Source organism: Carex rostrata, chromosome 1, assembly GCF_964058835.1.
Source record: "Carex rostrata chromosome 1, lpCarRost1.2, whole genome shotgun sequence".
NCBI classification, from domain to species: domain Eukaryota; kingdom Viridiplantae; phylum Streptophyta; class Magnoliopsida; order Poales; family Cyperaceae; genus Carex; species Carex rostrata.
The window spans coordinates 5,578,854-5,601,920 of NC_135918.1; the positions used below are offsets into that span (position 1 = coordinate 5,578,854).

General features: G+C 33.0%; 2 protein-coding genes across 2 annotated transcripts; both read right to left on the reverse strand.

The window, feature by feature from the left end:
- Positions 1–13,088: 13,088 nt before the first annotated feature.
- LOC144554000 (uncharacterized) lies at positions 13,089–16,298 on the reverse strand. The gene is made up of 8 exons (XM_078302176.1): positions 15,917–16,298; positions 15,165–15,449; positions 14,959–15,012; positions 14,647–14,859; positions 14,404–14,537; positions 14,129–14,226; positions 13,890–14,014; positions 13,089–13,383 (listed from the first exon to the last, which is right to left on the reverse strand). The coding sequence occupies exons 1-8, from the start codon at positions 16,112–16,114 to the stop codon at positions 13,231–13,233; spliced, it is 1,260 nt and encodes a 419-aa protein (XP_078158302.1). The 5' UTR covers positions 16,115–16,298; the 3' UTR covers positions 13,089–13,230.
- A 2,531-nt stretch (positions 16,299–18,829) lies between these two features.
- LOC144565301 (2,3-bisphosphoglycerate-dependent phosphoglycerate mutase) lies at positions 18,830–19,891 on the reverse strand. The gene is made up of 3 exons (XM_078315022.1): positions 19,706–19,891; positions 19,549–19,601; positions 18,830–19,133 (listed from the first exon to the last, which is right to left on the reverse strand). The coding sequence occupies exons 1-3, from the start codon at positions 19,794–19,796 to the stop codon at positions 19,008–19,010; spliced, it is 270 nt and encodes an 89-aa protein (XP_078171148.1). The 5' UTR covers positions 19,797–19,891; the 3' UTR covers positions 18,830–19,007.
- Positions 19,892–23,067: the final 3,176 nt, after the last annotated feature.

A 23,067-nucleotide genomic window follows, 5' to 3' on the forward strand; every position in this document is an offset into this window, starting at 1 on the left:
ATTATTTAATTAATTCGCAGTACTGCGATTAATTAACAATTAATTTTTGAAAGATATAGTCATATAGACATATAGTTGTTTTAGTGGAGAGTAAATTTCTTCAAATCAACACACCGCCTTTTCAAGGAAGTGGGCATAGACGTGTTTGGAAAAGACATAAGGTAGAACCGGTCCACGGAAAGACCAGGTCGACGGGATTTTAATTTCCGAATTGGACCCACGTGTCAGTTATTGTAGACTGAAATAGACCTGGTCCTTGACGCGGCTAAGCAACTTTTATGCGGCCCTTCGTGAGGATACATGCCAGATTGCCAGTTCTCTTAAGTCTTAACCGTGTACAAGGAGTCAAGGATTCCTTATTGGATCGGATCCTGGTTTTATTCTATCTAGATCCACTTCAAGTTTATGATTTATCTGAAATTACAGGTAGTGTTCGGCTGTCTAAATGATAATATAATCATATTGAATACATATTTTCAAATATTTCTATGGCTTGGTCAGTATTAGCTAATTTCCTTTTCTTTTCTTTTTTCTTTAGCAACAAACTAGAATTAGAAATCATATATTAAAAAATGTCATATTGTCTCAATGAATTGACTTCATGACATTTCTCAGGTCAAGTCAATAACACACATATCATTGTTCTTACAAATTAGTGGACGACAGACTTGTGTAAAAAGTGATATTTGATATTTTATTACAGATTATTAAATATGATTCTTTATGAATTTATAATTATTTGATAATAGATAGAAAATAAATAAAAATCTTATTTTTTTCACGTATGAAATATCCATAAAGTGTAGATCACATTTTGTCATTGAGTTTTAAAATTATAAATTATTTGTTTGTAAAAATTGTCAATAACAACAACATCAAGTCTTTAGTTCCGATCAAATTGTGCAAGCTACAAATGAGAGTAGATGATGATGATAATAACAATAACAACAGTACTAATAGTAATAGTAATAAGGTATCAATAATAATAATAATAATAATAATAATAGCAACAATACTAATTGTATTATGCTTATACTATAGATCGTCGGGTTGAAGTTTTAAGCCCTACGTTTTTAAACCTGAATCAGTCTTATGACCTGAAGCCTGTAACATTACTCTTAAATAATATTTCTTACATTATGATTATGATATGTTGTTTGCTAATTTCTATGCATTACTGTTCAAAACTAACATTTTGGGTACATTATATTCTTTCAAGTCCTTCTTACTGTTTGCTCTCATGTTAATTTTGAGTTTTTGACCGATCTCTGATTCTAGCTCCTTATGCTTCGATACGGCTTATTGTTTATTAAAAATAAATAAAGACCCGTTAAATTAAATTATCCGATACGATGCACTTGAGTTATTGCATGTTGGGTGAATAGTGAAATTGAATTATTTTTCTTTTTTGATGAGAAAATTTAAATTAAAGTAGCCAACTATTAGCATTAGACATGCCACGTGGTGCGAAATCTTGTTTTCTTTTGTAACTATACGGCGATGTTACTTTAAGAGGTTCCATTTCCAAGTTCCAACCCTCAAAATCCGGGTGTCATCTATAATTAATATAATATGAAAAAACTATGAACATAAATTGATTGAAATTTTGACAGATATGTTGTAGTTTTTTAAACGTCTGTCGCAGATTTTTTATGGAAGTCGACCACTTCCTTCTATTTATTTGAAAATGTCAACTTTGTAATTCTGAAAGCAGGTTTATGTGTTTCAGTTTATTTAAAATGATTGAGATAATGTAGTACAACTCTACAAGTCTACAACCAGGGGAGCAAGTGAGCAACTAACGACCAAATTAGCCACATGGCCAAGATACCTCTGACATTTGACTTGGTACAACTTTCTTATCTTTCATTTTTTCAAAGTCTCAAAGAAAATGGCATGCTGGTAAAATGCGGCGGTAGTCGTGTGGAGGATACATTGCATCTTGATTAAAACCTCTCTTGAAAGCATTACAATGGTCATTTTTATTTTTATTCAAATCTTAGATAATTTCATTAATTTCATTAATTTTCATTGATTTAAAACTGATTTTTTTAAAAGACTGTAAATTTGTAATAATCCTGCACCCATATTTAATAGTGTTTTTAATGTTACATAAACAGAGGACATTGCCACTGTGCCACAAAGCTGAACCAACTCGATAAGACAAGTAGCGAGTCTGGTTCAAGGATCGGATCTTACGGTTGTTAAAAAAATAAAGGTAAACTACGGATTTCGACTGAAAGAAATATAAAAAGTATGTGATTACTCTTATTGAAGATCAAACTGCAAACTTGGACTTCTGGCAAACATCATTTATTAGATATAGATCAGTTATAGGAATTTTGTTTTGATATTTGATCTAACTATTTTTAATTTATTATAGTTTTGAAGATAAAGACATAGAAACACTAATAATAAAACCATTTGAAACCTCTCATAATTTTTTTTTAAAGAATGAAACCTCTTATAAATTTATTCTCCATAATTTATTAAAGCACACAAAGTCAGGTTTACAATTTTTATTTTTATTTTGAGAAAATAAATGTCAACTTTATTTGACATTTTCAAAAGTATATGTCAAAATAATCTCTTATAAATTTATTAGTGATGACAATTATCTCTTATATACATTATATGCTTTTAAAAAAATATTAGTGGATGTATTCCAACCCTGTTTTAATTATTTTATGTGAAATACAGATTTATAAAGGATACATAGTAGTTTTACAAGTTCTACTTACTTTTGAGAAATTTCCAATTTGCATTTAAAAAATATACATTTGTAACTAATCCCTTGTTATGGCCATTAAAGAAATATATATTACATAATCAGTTTTTGGTCTAGTGGTAAAGATACACAATTATCATGTGAAAGGTTATGGATTCGAAACTCACAAAATGAAAAAAATTATTTGTAGTATAAATAGAAATTTAAAAAAAAATTGTAAGCTAGATCTCTACCTTTCATTTAAAAAAAAATCTATATATGTATTACATGCATTCCATTTTCTTGAATCATTATTTTTCAATTCAACTTGCTGCATCAAAGCGGCATTGAGACATGAACTTCCTGTGCAATAACAGCACAGAAGATCAAAATACAATTCGCTGGCTAGTGCCACCAACGCGCCTGGCCATTGACGGAGTCTTCCCCATATAATATCTCAAAGACAATTTCAATTTAACCCTTCAATAATTCAGTAGTGTGAGAGATACCTTTGCAGTGCCAATAAAATACAGTAAATACTAAATACCACCATCACAGCGAATGTTTACTTTATACACAAAAATTTGGTTCATCTTTTCAAATAGTTCCATGTTTGTTTCTTCTTCTTGAAAGAAACAATAGTTATGTGCTTTTGGTTAACAACATATGGTGTTATCTAGTATTATTTTTAAGTAGGATAATATTAACTTATTTCAGTATAAATCGTTCGATCTACAATAAAACATGTCCGAGATTTTTAGAGATGGAAGTTTTTATTACATCAGCAAACCAATATGTTGTATGACTGTTTGAACTCGAAATATTTTTTATGAAAGTTGGCAAAAAAAATTTATATTATATAAAACAATGTATATTTATGTAGAGTAAAGTTAGTGTATTTTTAAGTCTCCTAATTATTTTGATGAAATTAACTCTAAAATTTATTGAATTAGCATCAAACGATATCTTCAAAAATTGAAAGTGATCTATTTTATGAGTAACCTATATACATGTAAACTTTATAAATATTTGAATTATTTAGTATAAGTTAAAGCAACAAATAAAAATGAAGGTTTATATAAGTAATTCAATGCATTCGTTTTTTTTCATATTTTTACCGTCTTATTTTATACCAAATGAATTTTAAATTTTAAACTTTTTGCGTGATAATGCTTACTCATAGATCGATAAATTTCAACAATTTAAATTTTTGTTTAAAACAAATTTAATAAATTTTGAAATTAAACTGACGAATTTTCTTTTATAAATTTAAAAACACATGAACTTTATTTTCTCTCAACCAATTAAATGTCTACTCTTAGACAACTAATATTAATTTAGTTACCATTTTTGTAAAATGAATAAACGGAGGTGCCATCATTTTTGGAGAAATTTTATTTTTACCAGCTACTCAGATAATAGATGTCTACCTTCAAAAAAAGGTGCACAACTATTATCAACAAAACTATTTAATTTACAATTAATATTATTTGGTTGCACAGGTAATAGCCGCTCCAATAGAGGATGCGTAGGTATTATTTACTCTCTCTCTGTTTTTTTTTTTTTGAAGTAGTAATTTGGGGATCAAGCTCCTCAGATTCCATTGAAATGGACACCAGTAGTGTCAAATTACAAAATGTTAAGAAAATAAAAATGAAGAAAGAAAAACTATATACATATATTAATTACTCGTTTATTCATTTCACATAATTGAGATTAAATTTTGTGAAAGCGGTACCAACTCAATATTGAGTTCCTTCCAAGAGCGTACTTGCTTCCAATGTAATTTTTAGTTTATATCTAGATCAATTAACATAGGGGCAGTTTAGAAGAGTTATTATTTATTCACTTCAGCTTGTAATGTTTTTATTAGTAATGAAATCTGCCTACAAGCTTTAAAAAAAAAAAAAAAAAAAAAAAAAAAAAATAATAATAATAATAAAGATACCTATGGTGCCTTTCTCTCACGTGTAAAATCCATACTTCTTTTGGCTTTTTCTTTATCGTACTAATTAAATCGCACTTCGGATATATTCGGATAACACTTTTTCTTTCATTAGCAGTGTATTAACAACTAATTTAGTCATAAACAAAAAAAATCTCATCTACTGCAATTTATTGAAAAAATTGTCTTTGTAAGAGTTTGCATGACAAAATTAATATCCACACCGTAGAAATTTATTTTTAAATTTTAAATTTTTATCTCATTAAACAAAATAATTACTTGCAAGAGATGGACAAATAATCAAGGATAATATTATTCTATAAAATATATTTTTAAACACTTGAATATGAGCGTTAGAAATAAAAGTTAGATATTAAATGCTTGAGGGGCGCGCTCGGAAATTTGTTTGAGGGGCAATTATTAGGCTCCTATTGAAAAAAAATGTCTTTGTAAGAGATTGCATGACAAAATGTATATCCTCACTGGAGGTATTTTTTAAAAAATTTAAATTTTTATCTCATCAAACAAAATAATTATTTGCAAGAGATAAACAAATAATCAAGGATACTATTATTCTTTATTCTGAGCATCAATTGCCACTTTTACTAAGTCACTACCCAAATTATTGTGTATACATATAAATATTATTGTGGTGCTTTTGCCAATGTACACCATTACAAGGATAGTGATTACTTGTGGTTCTCCTATAAATTAGAAAGAGACTCCAATTAGAATTGATGTGCCCCAATCAAGAAAAGCAATAACTTTTTTATGCGGATAGTTTCAGGTCTTCCTTTAATGAAATAGAAGTGTTTTTATTTATTGGTTTAACATTAAATTTTGAGAAAAGATTGGTCAATTTTAGTACGAGTTGTCCAACTTAAAACTTTAATATACCGTGTCTATATCTACTATGTCATTCTCTAATTAGATTGTAATTTTTTTTTATGATTATGACTGACCAATTGAAAACATAAGTGCATGTCTCCATGTGAGATATTATAGGTATGAAATTTAGATATGAGAAATTCTTTGTTGTAATAACAATGGTATGAAATTTGGAGATTTGACATTTATTTTTTTATTTTTAAAGAAAAAAAAAACATAAACTCATGTCGAGCAACCAACAAAATTGTATTGGTGGGGTTCGATGACATCGCACGGTAAATTAATGAGATGTGTTCGTTTCATAAAAGAAGTGTCATGTAATGTAATTCAAAAGTAACATTAAAAATTGAAACCTAAGTAATATAATGCTTGACAAGTGCTTTGTGAAGTCAAAAAGTTGTATATAAAACACAACCTTGTATAATTTTTGTATAGAAGCCAAGGTCACCTAGAAAGCTTATTAATAAGCAAGTTGAAATTATACAAGATGGATTCTGAAAAATGCATTTTGGAGTTAATATGAATAGTCAAATATAGGAGCAAGATATAAGTTGTTCTTACAATCATTACCAAGTCCGGCTAGTATGACATTGATGTCATATGACATTAACTTTAAAATTTATTAGATAGACTTCAAATAACGAATACAAATCATTTAAACTGTTTTACTCTATGAGTGATCCGTTTAAATGCAAAATTTATATTTGTTTTCTCTATGATTTATCGTTTGAAGACGATTCGATAGGTTTTGGAGTTAGTGTTATATAGACTAAAATGATACCAATGTCACACCAGCCAGGCTCATCATTATCAAATCTATAATGTGCAAAAACTCAACTCCATAAAAATTTATTCTATTACTTTCCTAGATTTATGTTATAACATTTTATGTGGAGGAGTTTTGTACCCATATTTTAGTAACTTAGTATTCTTAAGCAATTAGTCAATTATCATGTAACGTGCACAAAAAGTCGGTCAATTAGCTTGTAATTGTACAAGTCAAAGCGTGCTTGGTCTATTAAGTACATTTTTGTGCTTGTACTTTATTGTGTAGTTATCTTTACCTGTTTTATTCTGAATTTTTTTAGTGTAATCAGAAAAGGATCTACATCTTATGGCATGGGTCAATTAACTTAATTTTTTTTTTTCAAATTGCATTATTTCGTGCATAGTTTTTTTTTTCTTTTTTTAATACAATATAAAGAACATTCAAAATTAACCCTCATTTTTTTAATAAAAATATAACTTTATTACCCTCACATTTTAAAAACACTGTAGATGCTCTTCACAACCATGGCATACAAATATCTAGTTTATATTGTTGAACCCATTAAAAAGTTTCTACCTCCGTCTCCAAACATATAATTTCATTTGTTATTACAAATTTACAACAGTTATAATTTGTAAATTTAATATCGAAATAGATACAAACAAATATTCATTTCCTTCCGGATATAAAGTAGCACAGAAAAAATTGTAATCTCCATTTTCTGATGCATTTTTCCTACAACACAAAAATACGATCTATGGAGACACAAGGACAATTTTGAAATAATAAAAAAAATACAGAAAGGTACCGGATGTGTCGCTCTCCTGTCAACTTTATGATTTTGTGGACACAAGCGAGAGACATCAATCCGAAATTGTGAACAACAAATATGCGCTTTGGGGATATCTCAATGTGCGGTTCTTGAAATCCATTCAGCCAAATTGGAGAGCGCTCGGCTCCCACTTTGGTTTGTCCATTTAACCAGTGCTACACACAAAAAAATTCAGACCAAAAATTGTAATCTCCATTTTTTGATGCATTTTTCCTACAACACAAAAATACGATCTATGGAGACACAAGGACAATTTCAAATAATAAAAAAAATACAGAAAGGTACCAGATGTGTCGCTCTCCTGTCAACTTTATGATTTTGTGGGCACAAGTGAGAGACATCAATCCGAAATTGTGAACAACAAATATGCGCTTTGGAGATATCTCAATGTGCGGTTCTTGAAACCCATTCAGCCAAATTGGAGAGCGCTCGGCTCCCACTTTGGTTTGTCCATTTAACCTGTGCTGCAAATTTCTGTGGCATTTCTTTGAACAGCAAACTGTGTTGCCAGTCGCAAATAAGCACAGTGCAATTGTAGATGAAATCCGAGGCGGTCTGATGGGCCTAAGATCAAATTTGGTCCGATAACAAGTCAAAACCGTCCGATTCACATTATAATTCACATTCAAAACTTTAAATTTCACATAAAGTAGCTGAAAATTAAAATACACAATATGTGATGAGTGAGACTTGAACCCATGTCATTTCAACTACAAAATAGAACTATACTACAATTAAACATTTGTTATTAATTGAGGGAGGTTGGACTATATAAAAACTTTAAAAAAAATGTTCCATAAAATTTTCATGTAGTTAATTAAAAATTTAAAATCAGAGTTGGCTTAGCCACCTTTGATCAAGCCTGAGATCCGTCCTTGAGTGGACGCTAATCTTGATGCATTAGACTGCCCTCATAATTGTAAGAAATATATCACTGTACGCAATTCCAGCTGAGTGATGGTTTTTTCGAATCAATCGCAGATTTACGTGGGTCTTTAAGATCCGTGTCAGGTTGTTGGATATTCGTGCAGGTTAAAACAGACGGTAAAAGTTTCTCATTCTACACGGTAGAGTACCCTACTAGATATTAATCTCATAATTTTGAACTACTCAACAATCTGTCAGCCTCTTCTAGTATATTAATTTTCATTATTTAACAAGTCTAGTGTCTGAATAAACCTTAAGGGTGTGCTCCATAACAGAGAAGGAAAACCCTCATTAAAGGAAAGAAAGGGGATAGCAATGAGAGGTGACCAACTCTCCGCACAATAAATTTATACCCCAAATCAGGAGGTACAGATCTCGCCAAAATAAAGCTTCGCGCTCTCCTCTCTTCTCCTCCGCACAGTAGCACGTACCCTCCGCTTTCTCTCCAATTCTCCTTATCTGAAGCAGGTGTGGACCCTCCGTCAGATACGGTCTGGCGATGTCGTAACCTCCGCACAGTGTTTTATTCTTCTCTTTCCTCCGCGTACCCTCTTCTGGAGCTTAGCCTAATGCTCTTTCAGTGCGTAATCGGATATATTTCAAGTTATGAAAATAGATGAACGTGTATTAGTTAACAATTATCATAACTATTGCAAGAGGTAATACTAATTAAACTAAGCCTTTTTTCAACATTACTTTCCCATTTTTTTGAATGTACCAGCAGTTATAGCTTATTGCCACATGAAATCCAAAATTTCGACCTGAGCATATTCCTCCTGTTATTCCTATCACAGTCAGGTACCTCGGTGATCAAGTTCCATGATTAGCTATTGGATTAGAGGAATATCATAACATGGTCACAGATTGTCTCTTTATCTAATTTCTGTTCATTTTTTTTTCTATTTCTTTCGAGATATTTGATCACGATGCTTATTTTGGAGCGATCAGCTCGAGTTTCTCAGTAAAATGCCAAAAAGATTTTTTGATCTAGTCATGCTTCTTGCATTAATTCGACGGAAATTCTTCAATATTTATTGGATAGGCAACAAAAAAAAACGCAGGGTCAATTTTTTTTGGATATTACATTTAAACGAAAACAAGAACTTTATGTACAATTACAACATCGGCATGGCCCCACAAGGTCACAATCTTTGAACAAGTATTGGATGGCCCCATGACCTCAACTTTAAATTAACCCTTCATGTTTAATTTCTTAATAATAAAAATGCTGCGGCTATATATATCTATGGGTGTATAGTTACATAAATTTATTGAACGACTTGCAACGTGGATATAACTATTGGCAAATTAATTTAGATGGAATTAGGTACATGCACAATATTTAATATAATATTATACCACTTCTTAATCTTATCCATATTTAAGCAATAAGTCATAGGAATGACTTTTAATAAATCATTAATCCAATGAAATAATATAGTAAGAAATAATTGGTCAGAAAGAACAAGATAGCAACATATACCTGAATGCGTCAAGTCGTGAATTTTGTTTATAAACCATATAGAAAAAAATGCCGAAAACCGGGTTAATTGCTTATTTTTTTTACAAAAATTATCAATATCAAAAATTAATTTCGGTATATATTTTCAGATTCGAAATTTGAATTTCAATATGTATTTTTCCTACTTAGTTATATCTAATTTTTCCAGCCGGCCACAAAAAATCATATGAGGAGAAACTGAAAATCAAATTCAATATGAAATTTTGACTTTCGAAATTTTTTTTCGGTCTCAACTTGTCCCAAAATATATTTTCTTCGAACTCGGGACAATATACGAGGAACATGACAACTTCGTTTTTTTTTTAATTTCTTTGCACCTTCATCTATCAAATATAAAAATAAAACAATTTGATTCAGAAACACAAACGGATCAAAGTAAAATACAAACCGAAAATGAATTTCGGTTTGATATAGAAAGACTAATTTATCTGATTGGTTTGCTTTCATATATGAATATTCTAATACATAAAGTAACATGCCTTGATTGCTTCAAATGCAAATCGAAAATGAATTTCGGTTTGAACTTAGAAAGAGTTGTACTAGTCGCTTAATGTGGCCACTTGTGCAAAGTTCTATATCAAAATCCATTTTCGGTAAGAGAATTGAAAATCGGAAATCGAAAATGTTTTTTGTAAAAAAAAAAATCAATCAATCTGGTTTTCTATTTTTATAATGGTTGACAAAAAATTATCAAGTCGTCGTATATAAAATGAAAAACTAATATATCTAACACAACATGCTTTATTTGAATCATACAACTATACAGGGTATAAGAAAATAGGGACTTGATATTCGTAAACATGAAGAATTTTTTTTAGAAACCATAAATAATTTTTTTTTACCAAACTAACTGAATTGGTTTCGTTTTTACAAAAATCATAAGAATCAAAATGACATTTCGGTCCAAAGAGTTGTTTTTTACGTAGCGAATTGCCATTTTAGCCCGAGATAGTTTCACAGATTTTGGAGAAAAAAATTTTGGTTGTGGGCTGAAAACTTGTGTGAAACTACCACAGGCCAAAAATGACAATTCAGTACAGAGAAAAAGTGTCTGGATTGAATGCCATTTTGATTCTTATGGTTTTTTTAAAAACGAAACCAATCAAATTGATTTGATAATTTTTTTTTATTTATGGTTTCTAAAATGATTTCAAACATGGAAATCAGTGTATGCTTGTACAATGGCGCAGTTGAGAACACACGCATAACTCAACAAAAATTTTATATTCAGAAATTGAAAATCAAATTTTCTCAAACAAGACGTATTGTTTTTCTATATTAAATTCACATTTTTTTAATAAAATCTAAATCAAATGTAAATTAATTTATACACTAAATTCATATTTTTACAGAGACCGAACTAGTCTCAAGACTTTTCGAATTTTATAAAGTCAAGACGCGGTAACTTTTAAAAACTACTAAAATTCAGCCTCACTAGATCCCCAATGGATAATGAGAACTAGAGTTCGGTCCCACCCAGCATCTCACATAAAAAAAACAATCCATCTCCTCTCCTCATAATTTAATTTTCAATTTATAAAAGTAAAAAAATTTGAACCTTCGTCCTTCGGGGACAATATATTTATTTATTTATTTTTACATGAAACATTAGTTGTTGCGATGTGCAATGTATTTCTTGTGCTTCGAGTCTCGGCCCAAGGACACCGAGAAAGGAATCGGAGATTCAAGAAAGGGCCGGGATGGGCCTGTTCTGGGCTCAAGAGAGGATCTCAGTCGTGTGGTTAGTTCGTCGGACCCGATAATTCTATGCTCTGAGCTCAACAGAGGAATCGCGGTCTGGATCTAAGCTCAAATATTGGGTTACTTTAGGGGGAACCCATGGACTAATGTGCAGGCTGTCCAGGCAATTGGACAGGCGATCTGTTGTATCGCGAGGGCAGCATAAGAAGACTCAACTCGAATCTTACAGCTAGTCAGAGACGGAGAGATATATCTGTCATCACAGCTGATCGATGCCTTGAATGCCGATAACGTGGCCATTGGGCTCTCTTTCGTTCCTGCTTCGGCGGTTAAGTAGGTCAGCTGCTTTCTTGTTCAATAATGAGATCTGAGCTCGTATGCAAGGAGAAATTTCTAGCACGGATTATTAATTGCTTTTTTTTTAGAATTTTTTTTTAATAACCGAAAAAGATGTTGAAATTTTTCTATGACAAGGATGGAAGTAGCTAAGTAGGGGTGGTAACGAGTTGGCTTGTTATGAATTGGGTTCAGCTCAAACTCGTCACGAGTTGGCTCGTTTTCAGTTACGAGCGAGCTGATTTTAGAGGTCCAAGTTGAAATTTAAAGTTGAAATTGTTACGAGTTGGCAAGTTGGCGAGTTCGCTCGCTGGATTTGGTTGGACCTTGTTTTAGGAAGAAAATAAATTTTACAAACTTTTTGAACGGAATTGGACTATATAAAATACACACAAATTCATATAAATTCACAAATTAATGTCTAGCTCAGCGAATTGGCGAGCGAATTAGGCCCCAGCTTGAACTTGTTAATTCTGAATTGAGCTAGTGGCGAGCGGGTTAAGTTTCAGCTCGGTCCAGTAATGAGTGAGCCAGTCAGCTATGAGTTACAATCGAGCTACGATTTTTTACTAGTCCAAAAACAATGTGAGTAAAGTTTTCCTTAACAGAGTACCATTTTCATTCATCTCTTCTTTGATTTTTTTCGCTTCTGGAGTGAGTGAAGGTTGCGAGCAGCTCCAGTCTAAAGCTGACTCTTAAGAAACTTTTTAAAGGAATTACAATAGCTTATAGTAATTATAATTTTAAATATATTGTTTATCAATTTAATCCCTTGTATTGCAGGAATTTGAGATGCTCAGCTCGTTCTCACTAGGAGATTCTGGTAATATCCTCAGAAATGACTGTGTGTGTAAATTCTGTGTATCACATTATAATGGTTGGTTTAAAAATAACAGTGGCTGAATTAATTTTTTTTAATAAGAGACTAAAATTAAATTGCAAAATATAGTGAGTGAAATTTGAACTCATATTCTCTCAATAACAAAATAAGATTTTAATCACTAGATTACAAGTAAACATTTATTATTTATTTGGAGAGTTGGACTGTATAAAATATTAAAAAAACAAATAATTAAATTTCAATATACATAATTAAAATTTTGAAATCACAGAATAACTTAATCCCTCTAGAATGTACTGAGATCCGCTCTTGAAAAAACACCTATAGTAGGTGTGAGGAGATTTTATGTGTTTATATGCAAGTGGATGATGATTTTTTTTAAAAACAGCTCCACCGCCAACTCTAGAAAGACACAAGTAAAAATGACCAACACAAATTTTTTAGAATAAAATTTAAATTCTCCCTCCACTGATATCTAGGATCAGGGGAGTTGCTTTTTATAAAAATAAATAAATTAATAGTGCTTGTTTTATTAAAATAATTAAAATTAATTCTATTTTTTTTTTAAATCGTGGATGACTATTGTAGTAATAAACATTTGCATGATTTGATGTTTCAAATTCGCACAAATTTGTTCCAAACTTTTATAGCATTAATGTTTTCTATTTTGTATTAATTACACTATCTAACTAAATGGGAAACCCCCCCCCCACAAAAAAAAAAAAGGACATTATTAATTACAAACTAACTAAATGGGCATATCTACCATGGTTCGTAGTTGTTACTCCAATAACTTGTAGTTGCACTGGGCTTATTACCCCCGTCCTCTGCCAATATGAGATTAATCCGTGCTTTAAGTATCTTAACTGCCTCATCTTCTAACTTATTTATCGGATTTCTTTGATAATCTCTTTCCTGCAATATTTTTGGTAAGCCAACTTAATTTATATTCTAGGATATATAACACAATGTATTCTATAGAAGCCGACCGGATTGGTACGAAGCTTGTTCTCCGAAATTTTTATTTATACCATATTTAAAAAAAAAACACTCCAAATTCTGGGAATTTCCAAAAACACCCAGGTCGCAAAATGGTTTGACGGCCCCATTCTTGGGGGACCGTTAGATTGGTTTGGAGGCCCCTAGAAAACCTAAATATATTTAATAGCACAGTTCATTTTTTGGTATTTGGGGGCCTCCAAACCAATCTGCGCCCTCCCAAGAATGGAGCCGCCAAACCATTCTGCAGCCTGGGTGTTTTTGGAAATATTCACAAATCATGGTCTTTTTTTTTTTTGTTTGAATTTGGTATAAATAAAAATTTCGGAGTTATGTGTACTGGACTTTAATGATTCACTGATGATATTCAGCAGTACAATCTTTATTGCCAACAAAAAAATTTATAAAGAATCAATAATTACCTGTGAAGCTTCAAAAAGTGTCAAATACTTCAAACAATCTTCATAGTATCCGCAATGATATAGGAGCACAGCATAGTCTCTCAGTTCTTCGTTGTCTCCGTGTAGTAGAATAAGCCGCTCACATGCTGCAAATTTTGATACAAAGACTCATCAACATTGATTTGAAAGAATGTTAACAAAAAACCATGTATGAAACTTCAACAGTTAAATTTGCAAAAGCGAAGGTGTTCACTGGTTACCTGCCAAAGCACGGCGCATATCACCAAACCGAACACTGGTCCATACGCCACGCTGCAGTCTGTGCTGAGCAGCTTTGGCAGAAGCAATCTCCATTGGGCTGCAATTTAAACAAGCTTACTTAGTTTACAACAATTCCTCGTTACAAACTACCAAAGAATAACACCAAAAATACCGCCACTCTATTACTCGTGTGGTTCATCAGTCATTATGCTCGTCACACTTTAGTATTTGTTCAGTGCTTAAATTGAAATTTTGCATAATAAAAATTGATTACCTCACATTTTCGCTAGCAGTTGTAGTATCTTGACCGACATTAGTTCGGTTAGCGGCATGAACAGCTCTTAAAAATAAGCTGCTCGACCGGTCATACTGGAATGGCCAAAAAGCATCCTTGAGATTTTTCAATATCTGCATTGAAGATAAATTGATATGTTTAATAAAAAGCAATTTAAAATGAAATGAACAGACTTCTGCCAATATACTTCACAAGATTAGAATAGTCATGGCCTAGACTCACCTTGACTAAGAGTGATTTGGATGTCATGATATGGGGTTCGTCTGATATCTTGCTTTTCTTCTTGTCGTAGCCTCTAGGAAATCCATTTTCTTGGCTATAAGGACAGTATATCTCCGCATCGAAATCTAGGAAGCCGCTGATTTTAAGCATTTTCAAAACTTCGGAGTATATCAGCGAGAGCATGGTAACAGATCCTGACCGGCAAGTCAGAGTCTGCCAGTACAAAAGAGGGAAAAGATTCAAAATATAATTATTGTCTCCAGATCAAAAGTTAATTTGTATAAGAATAAAGGGAAGGTTGAAGGTGCCTACGGAATGAAGATATAAAGACCGGGCATCAATTGCACTGTCAATTCTACGAAATCCCTATAGAAGAATGAACAATAGCAGTCAGAAAGGTTTAGCTGTTTAGTTAATATCTATGTAGAAAACATAAACTTAATTAGAATCCCAGGAGTAAGAATTACCAAATAATTCTACTGGAACATGCTATTAATATCCCAGAAACCAGTACATACCTTGTGAATGTAGAGATATCTTTCAAGGTTCCCCAAAAAAATCTCAGGTGAAGTGCCAGATGGAGGGAGGTAGGTTGAGCAAAAGTCCATCGACAAGTCATCAAGGCGGCTAATAAATGAGCTTACAGGAAGAGGCACTGACGAGTGGGACACAAGAGAGTCGTCTTCTGCTGCTACGTGCAATGCGATTTTTGCCAGGTCAGGACCTCTGCTAATTACAATGCTCGATTCAGCGTTGAGTTCTGTTAGCCGGCTGATTTGACTACAGAAACCCTCCCTGGCAGCCTATGCAAATTCAATGGTAGATTCATGATTACAGAGAGATCATTTTGTTCACTTCAATATTCCTGCATACAGGTCTCTGGCATGCTTATGTTTGGTTCTTTTAAGTGGCATATCATGCAGGGGGGAATTGATCAAAATACCAGATTCAGGATGTTTACACAAGACAATATTATCGGTGGATTCAAGTACCAGTTACTGGATTTCTCAAAACTTACCAAATTAGTTGGTGTTTTTGGCACTCGATTTGATAATTAAAAATTAGTCCCAATCGATTCTTAGGAGAATGTCTGAACTAAAAGCATGCATCTACAATTACATTTATACAAAATCTGAATTTCTTTTTGGAAAAAGATCATATTTTATTTTAAAATTTGGAGGTTTATAAAAATCGGTGAAAGGAATGGTTGATCGAGTGAACGTCTTTATACATATGAAAATAAGAAAGTGGAAAAATAAAGGAGACTAACCCGGGCATGCTGAGTGTCGATGCCGGCAGCATCAAGGGAATCATGGAGAATCAGGTGAGGCAGATCAGAAGAAGGCGCCTTTTCGTATGCAATTTTAGAAGCTCTAGAGATGAAATGTCTTCTACTCTTGCAAGAGGAAGAATGAAAATGAGACTTGAATTTGAGAGGGCAAGAGGTGCTCCAAGCACTGTAGCTCATGGTTATCCAGAATTCAGAGATCGATTATAATATCTGTATCTGTGTAAGAAGAAGATGGAATCTGAATAGATATTAATTTGGGCAAATCAGAGAGGAAGGGGGAAGGAAATATCTATTTTGACCATTAGAAAGGATGGGGAAGTGAGTGTGACCGTTGAATTTTTTAGCAAATATCTTCGTTTTGGTATATGTCTGCAATCTTAAAAAGGAAACAAAAAAAAATCTAGCTTGCTAGTTGTTACTGTGAGCATTTGTTTCTTAGTATCTAATCACTGTCGGTTACTCGACAACGAAGCAGACGGAAGGGTCCAGGTCCAAGGTATCAGGGAGTCCGGATCCCCCTAGGTACCTGAGGTGCAATTAATAAAAATGAACGGCTCAGATTAATTATAGCTAACTCAATCGGTAGCTGTTCCTTCTTTGAGATTCGTGTCAAGTGAAATGAATGGTCGAGATTTACCACTTGCACCTCAGGTACCTGAGGTGATGCGGATTCGGTACCAGGAACCTGGACATATTTTATAGCCTGACAACTTTATGCTTATCCCTTATCCCTTATCATTTATCCAGTAAGGCAGTAACTAGATTCTGATTGATTCCTTATTCGCTCTAGAGATTCGATGCGTTGAAAACTTCAGATGCTCTTTACCACTAAAAAAAAAAAAAAAAAAATTGCGATGCTGCAGCCACTTCTGGTTCTCTCTTCTTCTTCTTTTTTAAAAAAAAAAAAAATATTCGCAGGCTGCTTAGTAATCAGATGCTAATGTTTAATGTTCATTGTTTCTCGGCCCGGTTAGCTGTGAAGCCATTTCATGCGTTGAGAACTTTGAGATGTGCAGCGGTTGTCACAGTGACAAATGAATTATTCGAGTTGAGTTCGATGAGCTCAAAAATTTGTGATTCGGAAATAATTTAAATACTATTTGGGAATGATTAGAAATTATCCGACTTGGAGATTTCAATCATATAAGAGAGCAAAAAAAAAAAATTCAGAAATTTTTTGAAAAAGATTCGGAAATAAAATCATATCTGTGAAAAATTCGTAAAATTCGTGAATTATTTGGGTTTAATTCATTTAAAATTTGATCAGTTGAATAATTCGACGTTCGGTTCAGCATCACCAAAAAAAAAAATTATTCGGATTTAATTCGTGAATTTTGTGACCGGTTGCAGCCGCTTCTCATTTTGAATGATTTTTTTTCATCAGTGATTAATCTAATTAAAATAAACACACGTTAAAATGTTAAATAAAATAATGAATAATAGCAATAAACACGCCTTTTTGAATTTTGATGATTATCAAAAGTGTTGAATTAAAATACTCTAAAAATAGATGTACCTAGAATTACTTTCAATACTTCATGACTTTGATGAGAAAAAATGTTATATAATCATCAGCTCTTTGATTTTATATTCTCATTAATCTCTTTTTAACTAGTCTACCCACCGTTTTATCCTCTTGTTTCACCTTTAATTTGGGACTGATTTCACATCATCTAAGAATAAAATAATAAACTAAGATACAAATAAACAGCATTCAGAGTTCAGACTATTCGTTATGACTTACGAGTCTCGAAGGTGTTATCTCTCAAATCTCTCAGTACATGAAATCGAACGATCCAAATCACACGGCGAACCATGTCATGCTTTGCCGAAAATTTCTAAAACCGTCAACAAAAAAATAAAATAAACCAAAAGACCACTCATATGTGGGTTTTATTGATTTTTTAATCATTTTTAAATATAGAATGAATAACTAATAATTTGAATATATTAGAAAGAATATCAAACAAAATAGATAAAATATCTTATCATTTAGATGTACTAGGACTCCGAAATATTTTTTAGACAGGATTTTTTCCGGTTGTAAAAAAATTAAACTATTTCTTATTGTGTTACAGAAAAAAAATGCTTTGAATCTAAACTATTAATTCCAGTTCAAAAGCCACTTCTAGTAAATAAATAAATTATTGTCATCCTTCTAATACATCAAATTCTAAGGTACTCCATCTACATCGAAAAAAAATGATTTCTCATTATTACTAAATGTCAAATCAATTTTCTTTTTAAAATAGATAGAGTATCTTACAGTTTGAATGTATTAGAAGGATCACGATATTTTCTTTATTTATCTAGAAGTGACTTTTGAACCAGGATTAATAATTCACATCCAAAGCATTTTTTTTTTTTTTCAGTAACACACCAAAAAATAGTTTAATTATTTTTTTTACAACTGAAAAAAACCCTGCATGAAAAATGTTTCGAAGTCCTTCAAGAACATCTAAATTATAAGATGTTTTATCTATTTTGTTTGATGCTCTTTTCATTTTTGAAAATTATTAAACAAATCAATAAATGTCAGATGAAACAATTGAAAATTTTGGTTTTTGCATAGCCGCAACAACAAATGACAAATATGGAATTCTCACAAATCAGTGGTCTTTTAGTGTTTGTTTTTTCGGTTGAGGGTATTTTTATAAATTTCGCACGCTTTGGTAAAATAGATCATGCTTTATTTGTTTCATAATACATCAGTTTTGCAAAACTGTATGGTCAAATAATATAATAGTTTGGCCTTCAATTATTTATGTTACTACAGGCTCTTTAATCGACACTGTTGTAATTTAATGCCAAACACGGGAATATCCTTAAACTTGGCATGCTAGATAATAGGGATCATTGAAGAGAAACAAAGTCACAAATAGTACTGAAAAAAGAATTATCAAAACATTTTCCTTGTAAAAAATTCTAGAGAACCACCTCCAATTATACAACATCATCACATAATCAACAAAAATAGCAAAACAAAACTGCAACCTGGCACCTAGGATTGTTGATTTTGCTAACTACTGTCTACTTTACAACCCCGAAGAACAGCACTTTTGCTTAAAAATTATTTCTTAGAAGATCCGGCCTGGTCTGTTTTTATTGTCTTCAGAATGCTAAACTCACCACCTTCTTTGCTAGCAACAGTGGCGGCTTTCGTCTCATTGCATTGGTTTATGAACTTTGTCAATTCCTAGAGCAAGTAAAAAAATCAACAAGAAGTTAACACTAGATATAAACTAGTGATAAGGATCACATTTTTTGTAAAACCAATGAGAGAGACGCCAAGCACTATCAGCAGCAGAGTATACATTTAACCCACAGTTGGTATCTACAAGCAATTGCTCCTGGTCAGTAACATAATGAAACAAGATACACTGTTTTACTGGTACGACATAGACTCGCTGGCCACTAAAATTTACCCACAAGTTGGTTTGATTCATTCTGAGGGAGGTTGTTCTGGCTCGGGATTCATGTTTAATTCAAGTTTTACAGCTAATTTCGGCTTAATTACAGCTTAAACATCAAATATCATTCAAAACACTACGCTGAACTTCTAAAATTAAAGAATAATTTGTTTTTTTTTTAATATGGGTCTAAGAGCATACCCGATCTGCTTCCATGTCCGTAGTCGATTTCAATGATTTCATAACTCTTTTACCTGAAAATGATTATCGGGGTAAATAAACTCTCAGAAAAGAAACTCATAAGACAGACCAACAAGGCATTTTTCACGATTGGGAGGGTTAAATAACAGACAAGTACCTTTGCGAATATGGGGCGCTTTGCCATGGCGACTTGGAGGAATCGATTTCTTCTTTTGTTTTCCCTTGAACAAGTTTCCCTTCTGCGTCATTTTCGCGAAGAAAGAATGGCGGATTAGGGTTAGAGCTTTTCCTGCGACACCGCCTAGGGTTTTGAAATAGCGACTGGTCGGGAAGACGGCACTATATGTTGAATCGGAGTACCAGATAGCGTTTCCTTTCGGGTAAGTATCGAGATTTTAATCTGGTCCGTTCGTTTAGAATCAGACGTACCAGATCAGATCTTGCCCGAATTTAAAAAAAACTCAAAATTTGGTGAACCCTTAATCCAGCCCGTCCGATTCGAAACGAACGGACCAGATTAAAAGATTGGCACAGCTCCGCACGGAAAAACTCCGCAGAGAATAGCGTTTCCTTTCAGTATAATTTTTTATTCAATGGGCTATCCAAGTTGCTAATTTATAATAATGGGCTTTTTTGGGCCAGGATTGTATGGGTTTATAATACTTAGGTTAGGCTTTTGTAAGCTTGAACGTACTCGAAAAATATCAGACGTTACGTGCGGCCTGCATCGAATGAAAAATATCAATATGCAGTTGCAATAGGTATTGGCTGTGAATTTATTTCAACAATAAATTGATGTATTTTTTATTTCAATAAACATAAGTTAATTATATTTTTATATATTTTATTGTTTTTATATAATAAATATCAGTTCTGAGAATTATACAGCTAAAAATGAAGCTTGAATTAATTAAAAAGCAAAAACACCAGACTCGTGCAACATAGGGGTGAGTAAATTGCTCATAACTCGCTCATTAAATACTCACTTAAATTCGCTCATTTATCAACTCGCTTAAACTCGCTCATTAACAACTCGCTTATTTAATAAATGAGCGAGCATGATGACGCAAAGCGGTCCCGATACGATCTTGCCCGTTAAGCTCGCGTAGTCGGTTTAATGGTAGTAGAGAAGAGTTTTACCAGTTGACACAAAATGGTCCCGATACTATCTTGCCCGATAAGCTCAAGTACTCGGTTTTATGGTAAAAGAGAAGAGTAAAGAGTCACAAAGAACACAATCAAACAAAACACAACTTTCTATTCAATAATCAACACTGCCCCAACAGGGGATTGCCATACATTTTTAAAGTAAAACAAGATTAAATGCTATCCTAGGAAATACAAAATATTAAATACTGTCAATGCTCATTTTTTTGTAAACTAATAAGAGTTTAATTCTTATCAAATCCCAAGCGGTCAAAGTAAATAAATAGATTAATTTTCTCAAAGACTCCTAGAAGGCCACTCATGCATGTATCTTGATAAAAAATAATTATTCAATCAACTTGTAGAATTAATTCCTTCAAAGTTCGGCCCAGGCTATTAAATTTATGGATCATATTTCAAGTTGAATATATATATACTTGATCTGTCTGGATTTGTTGTGACCATTGTCTACATCTGAATATGAATCAGATATGTCTTCAGTACGCACTGCGTCAGGCTCCCCGGGTTGGTTGAAGCTTGTCCTCAAGCTTATGATTTCAAAGTAGAGCCCAAACTTACATTTTCTCGAATCCTTTTTTTCTTTGTAGAACTCTTTGAAACAATACAAATTTAGATGAAGTACTATTAAATCTATGTTGATCTCCGAATTGGGTTTTCTGCACACGTGTTTTGTTCGATTTGGGACACAAACATAGATCGAAGTTAAATTGCCATGTTTCCACTTCACCACTCTTGAAATCAACGAACTAGAGTCAGCTTCAATCTTTAATGGTTTTGATTTGATTTCATTGTTGAGTAAGGCTTTCTCAAAATTCAAGGTATACGCAAGAGTGTTGTTGACAAAAAATCTTGCATTTTCTGGTTTGAAAATTGGTTGTAAGAATGGATCATTATAGTTGTACCTCAAGACCTCTATAGACGAAGCATTTCCAACATTACTTGAAAGCACCGGCAAATCACGAGCAAAGTTTTCATCAAAGTTAGAAGTGTTCTCAAAGAAATCCATTTTTGTCTTGGGATCATCGGTTAAGATATTGGCATTATCTTCATTATCAAGCTCTTGAATTTCTTCAACCGCAACAAGCTTATCAACAAGCTCATCCGGCTGTTCTAGGTGCTCTTCCACTTGAGTGGTTGCCTTTCGATCTATGACCTGCTGGGAACATGTGCTCAGTGAGGTGTTGTGTTGATGTCGAGCGTCTTCATCACATGAGACCAATGATTTGTTGCCGTGAAAGGGGTTGATCTCTTCATCTACTCCATTGAAATTTTCTCCTTTTGAACCATAAGGCAAATGATTGAGGATTTTGGGATAGTTATCTCTCTGTTGGAGGTGAGGAGAAGGAGAAATAATATTAGTGGAGATATTGTATCGGTGTTGAGGAGAGATGTTGTTGTAGCTCGGTGGTGAGGAGAGATGTTGGTGGTTGTTTTGATTGTTGGTGGGAGCAAGGCGTTCAACAAGATTAATGATCAGTTGCATGGTTTTGGCATGGTTTTGTTGCATACGATCGAGAATAGCGAGAAGGTTAGGATCGGCCATGGTGTTGTCGATAGGTGGGAATAGCGTGAGGTTTTGTTGATGGAGGTGGTTGTCGAATTTGGTGGTTGGTGGTGATATAACTTCACGCAAGCATGAAGGTGGTTGTCGAATTTGACGGTTGGTGATGATACAACTTCACGCAAGCGTATGTTGGGGTTTCACGCGGTGCTATAACCAAAACCCCTTTAGGCTTAAGGTGCGGAATGACCGTAGAACAAAAATTTCTACAGCCAACTTAAGCTCAGGATTAAACGAGGTATGTCAGGAAACTTTCCAAGGCGATCCACCTTCAGTATTCCTTTGGCATCAAAACCCAATTTAATCCTTTTACAGATCTACTCCATGATTGATTTCTAAAACTTTAATCTACTTACAAATTAAATAGATTAATATAACATATTTATACCTTGTTTCCAAATCACAGTTGGAATGCAGACCGAGCGAGTAGAGCCTCACCAGGGAAGGAATCGACTCGGAACGGAGCATCAGACGTCTGATGCCTCTATCGGTTATCCACCAGGACTAACCGGAGAGCGATTTATTTCTTCTGCCAGAAATACCGTAAACCGCGGAATTCTGCAAAAACACTATTCACGGGGAAAAGACGAAAACCCGTAAACACGAATTTTCGGTTGCTCAGTTTCATCAATATGCAAAACTGACATACCGCTAAATTCGGTAAAACACTATTCATCGATCCCGTAAATATACTCCACAACAACCCGCAAGATTATACGTCAAGTACGTATAACTTTCTTTTCTCAACCGAAACACTATTTAGGAGAGAAACCGAGAAAGAGAGAAAATAC

Excerpts from the sequence above, each read along its gene's own strand:
- LOC144554000 (XM_078302176.1), bottom strand. The coding sequence starts at position 16,114 with ATGAGCTACAGTGCTTGGAGCACCTCTTGCCCTCTCAAATTCAAGTCT. Across the intron at positions 14,227-14,403 it reads ACTGCTAGCGAAAATGTGAG|CCCAATGGAGATTGCTTCTG; the intron begins GTAATCAATTTT and ends TTTAAATTGCAG. Across the intron at positions 14,015-14,128 it reads TATGCGCCGTGCTTTGGCAG|CATGTGAGCGGCTTATTCTA; the intron begins GTAACCAGTGAA and ends CAAAATTTGCAG.
- LOC144565301 (XM_078315022.1), bottom strand. The coding sequence starts at position 19,796 with ATGACGCAGAAGGGAAACTTGTTCAAGGGAAAACAAAAGAAGAAATCG. Across the intron at positions 19,602-19,705 it reads AGCGCCCCATATTCGCAAAG|GTAAAAGAGTTATGAAATCA; the intron begins GTACTTGTCTGT and ends AATCATTTTCAG. Across the intron at positions 19,134-19,548 it reads CGGACATGGAAGCAGATCGG|GAATTGACAAAGTTCATAAA; the intron begins GTATGCTCTTAG and ends TACTTGCTCTAG.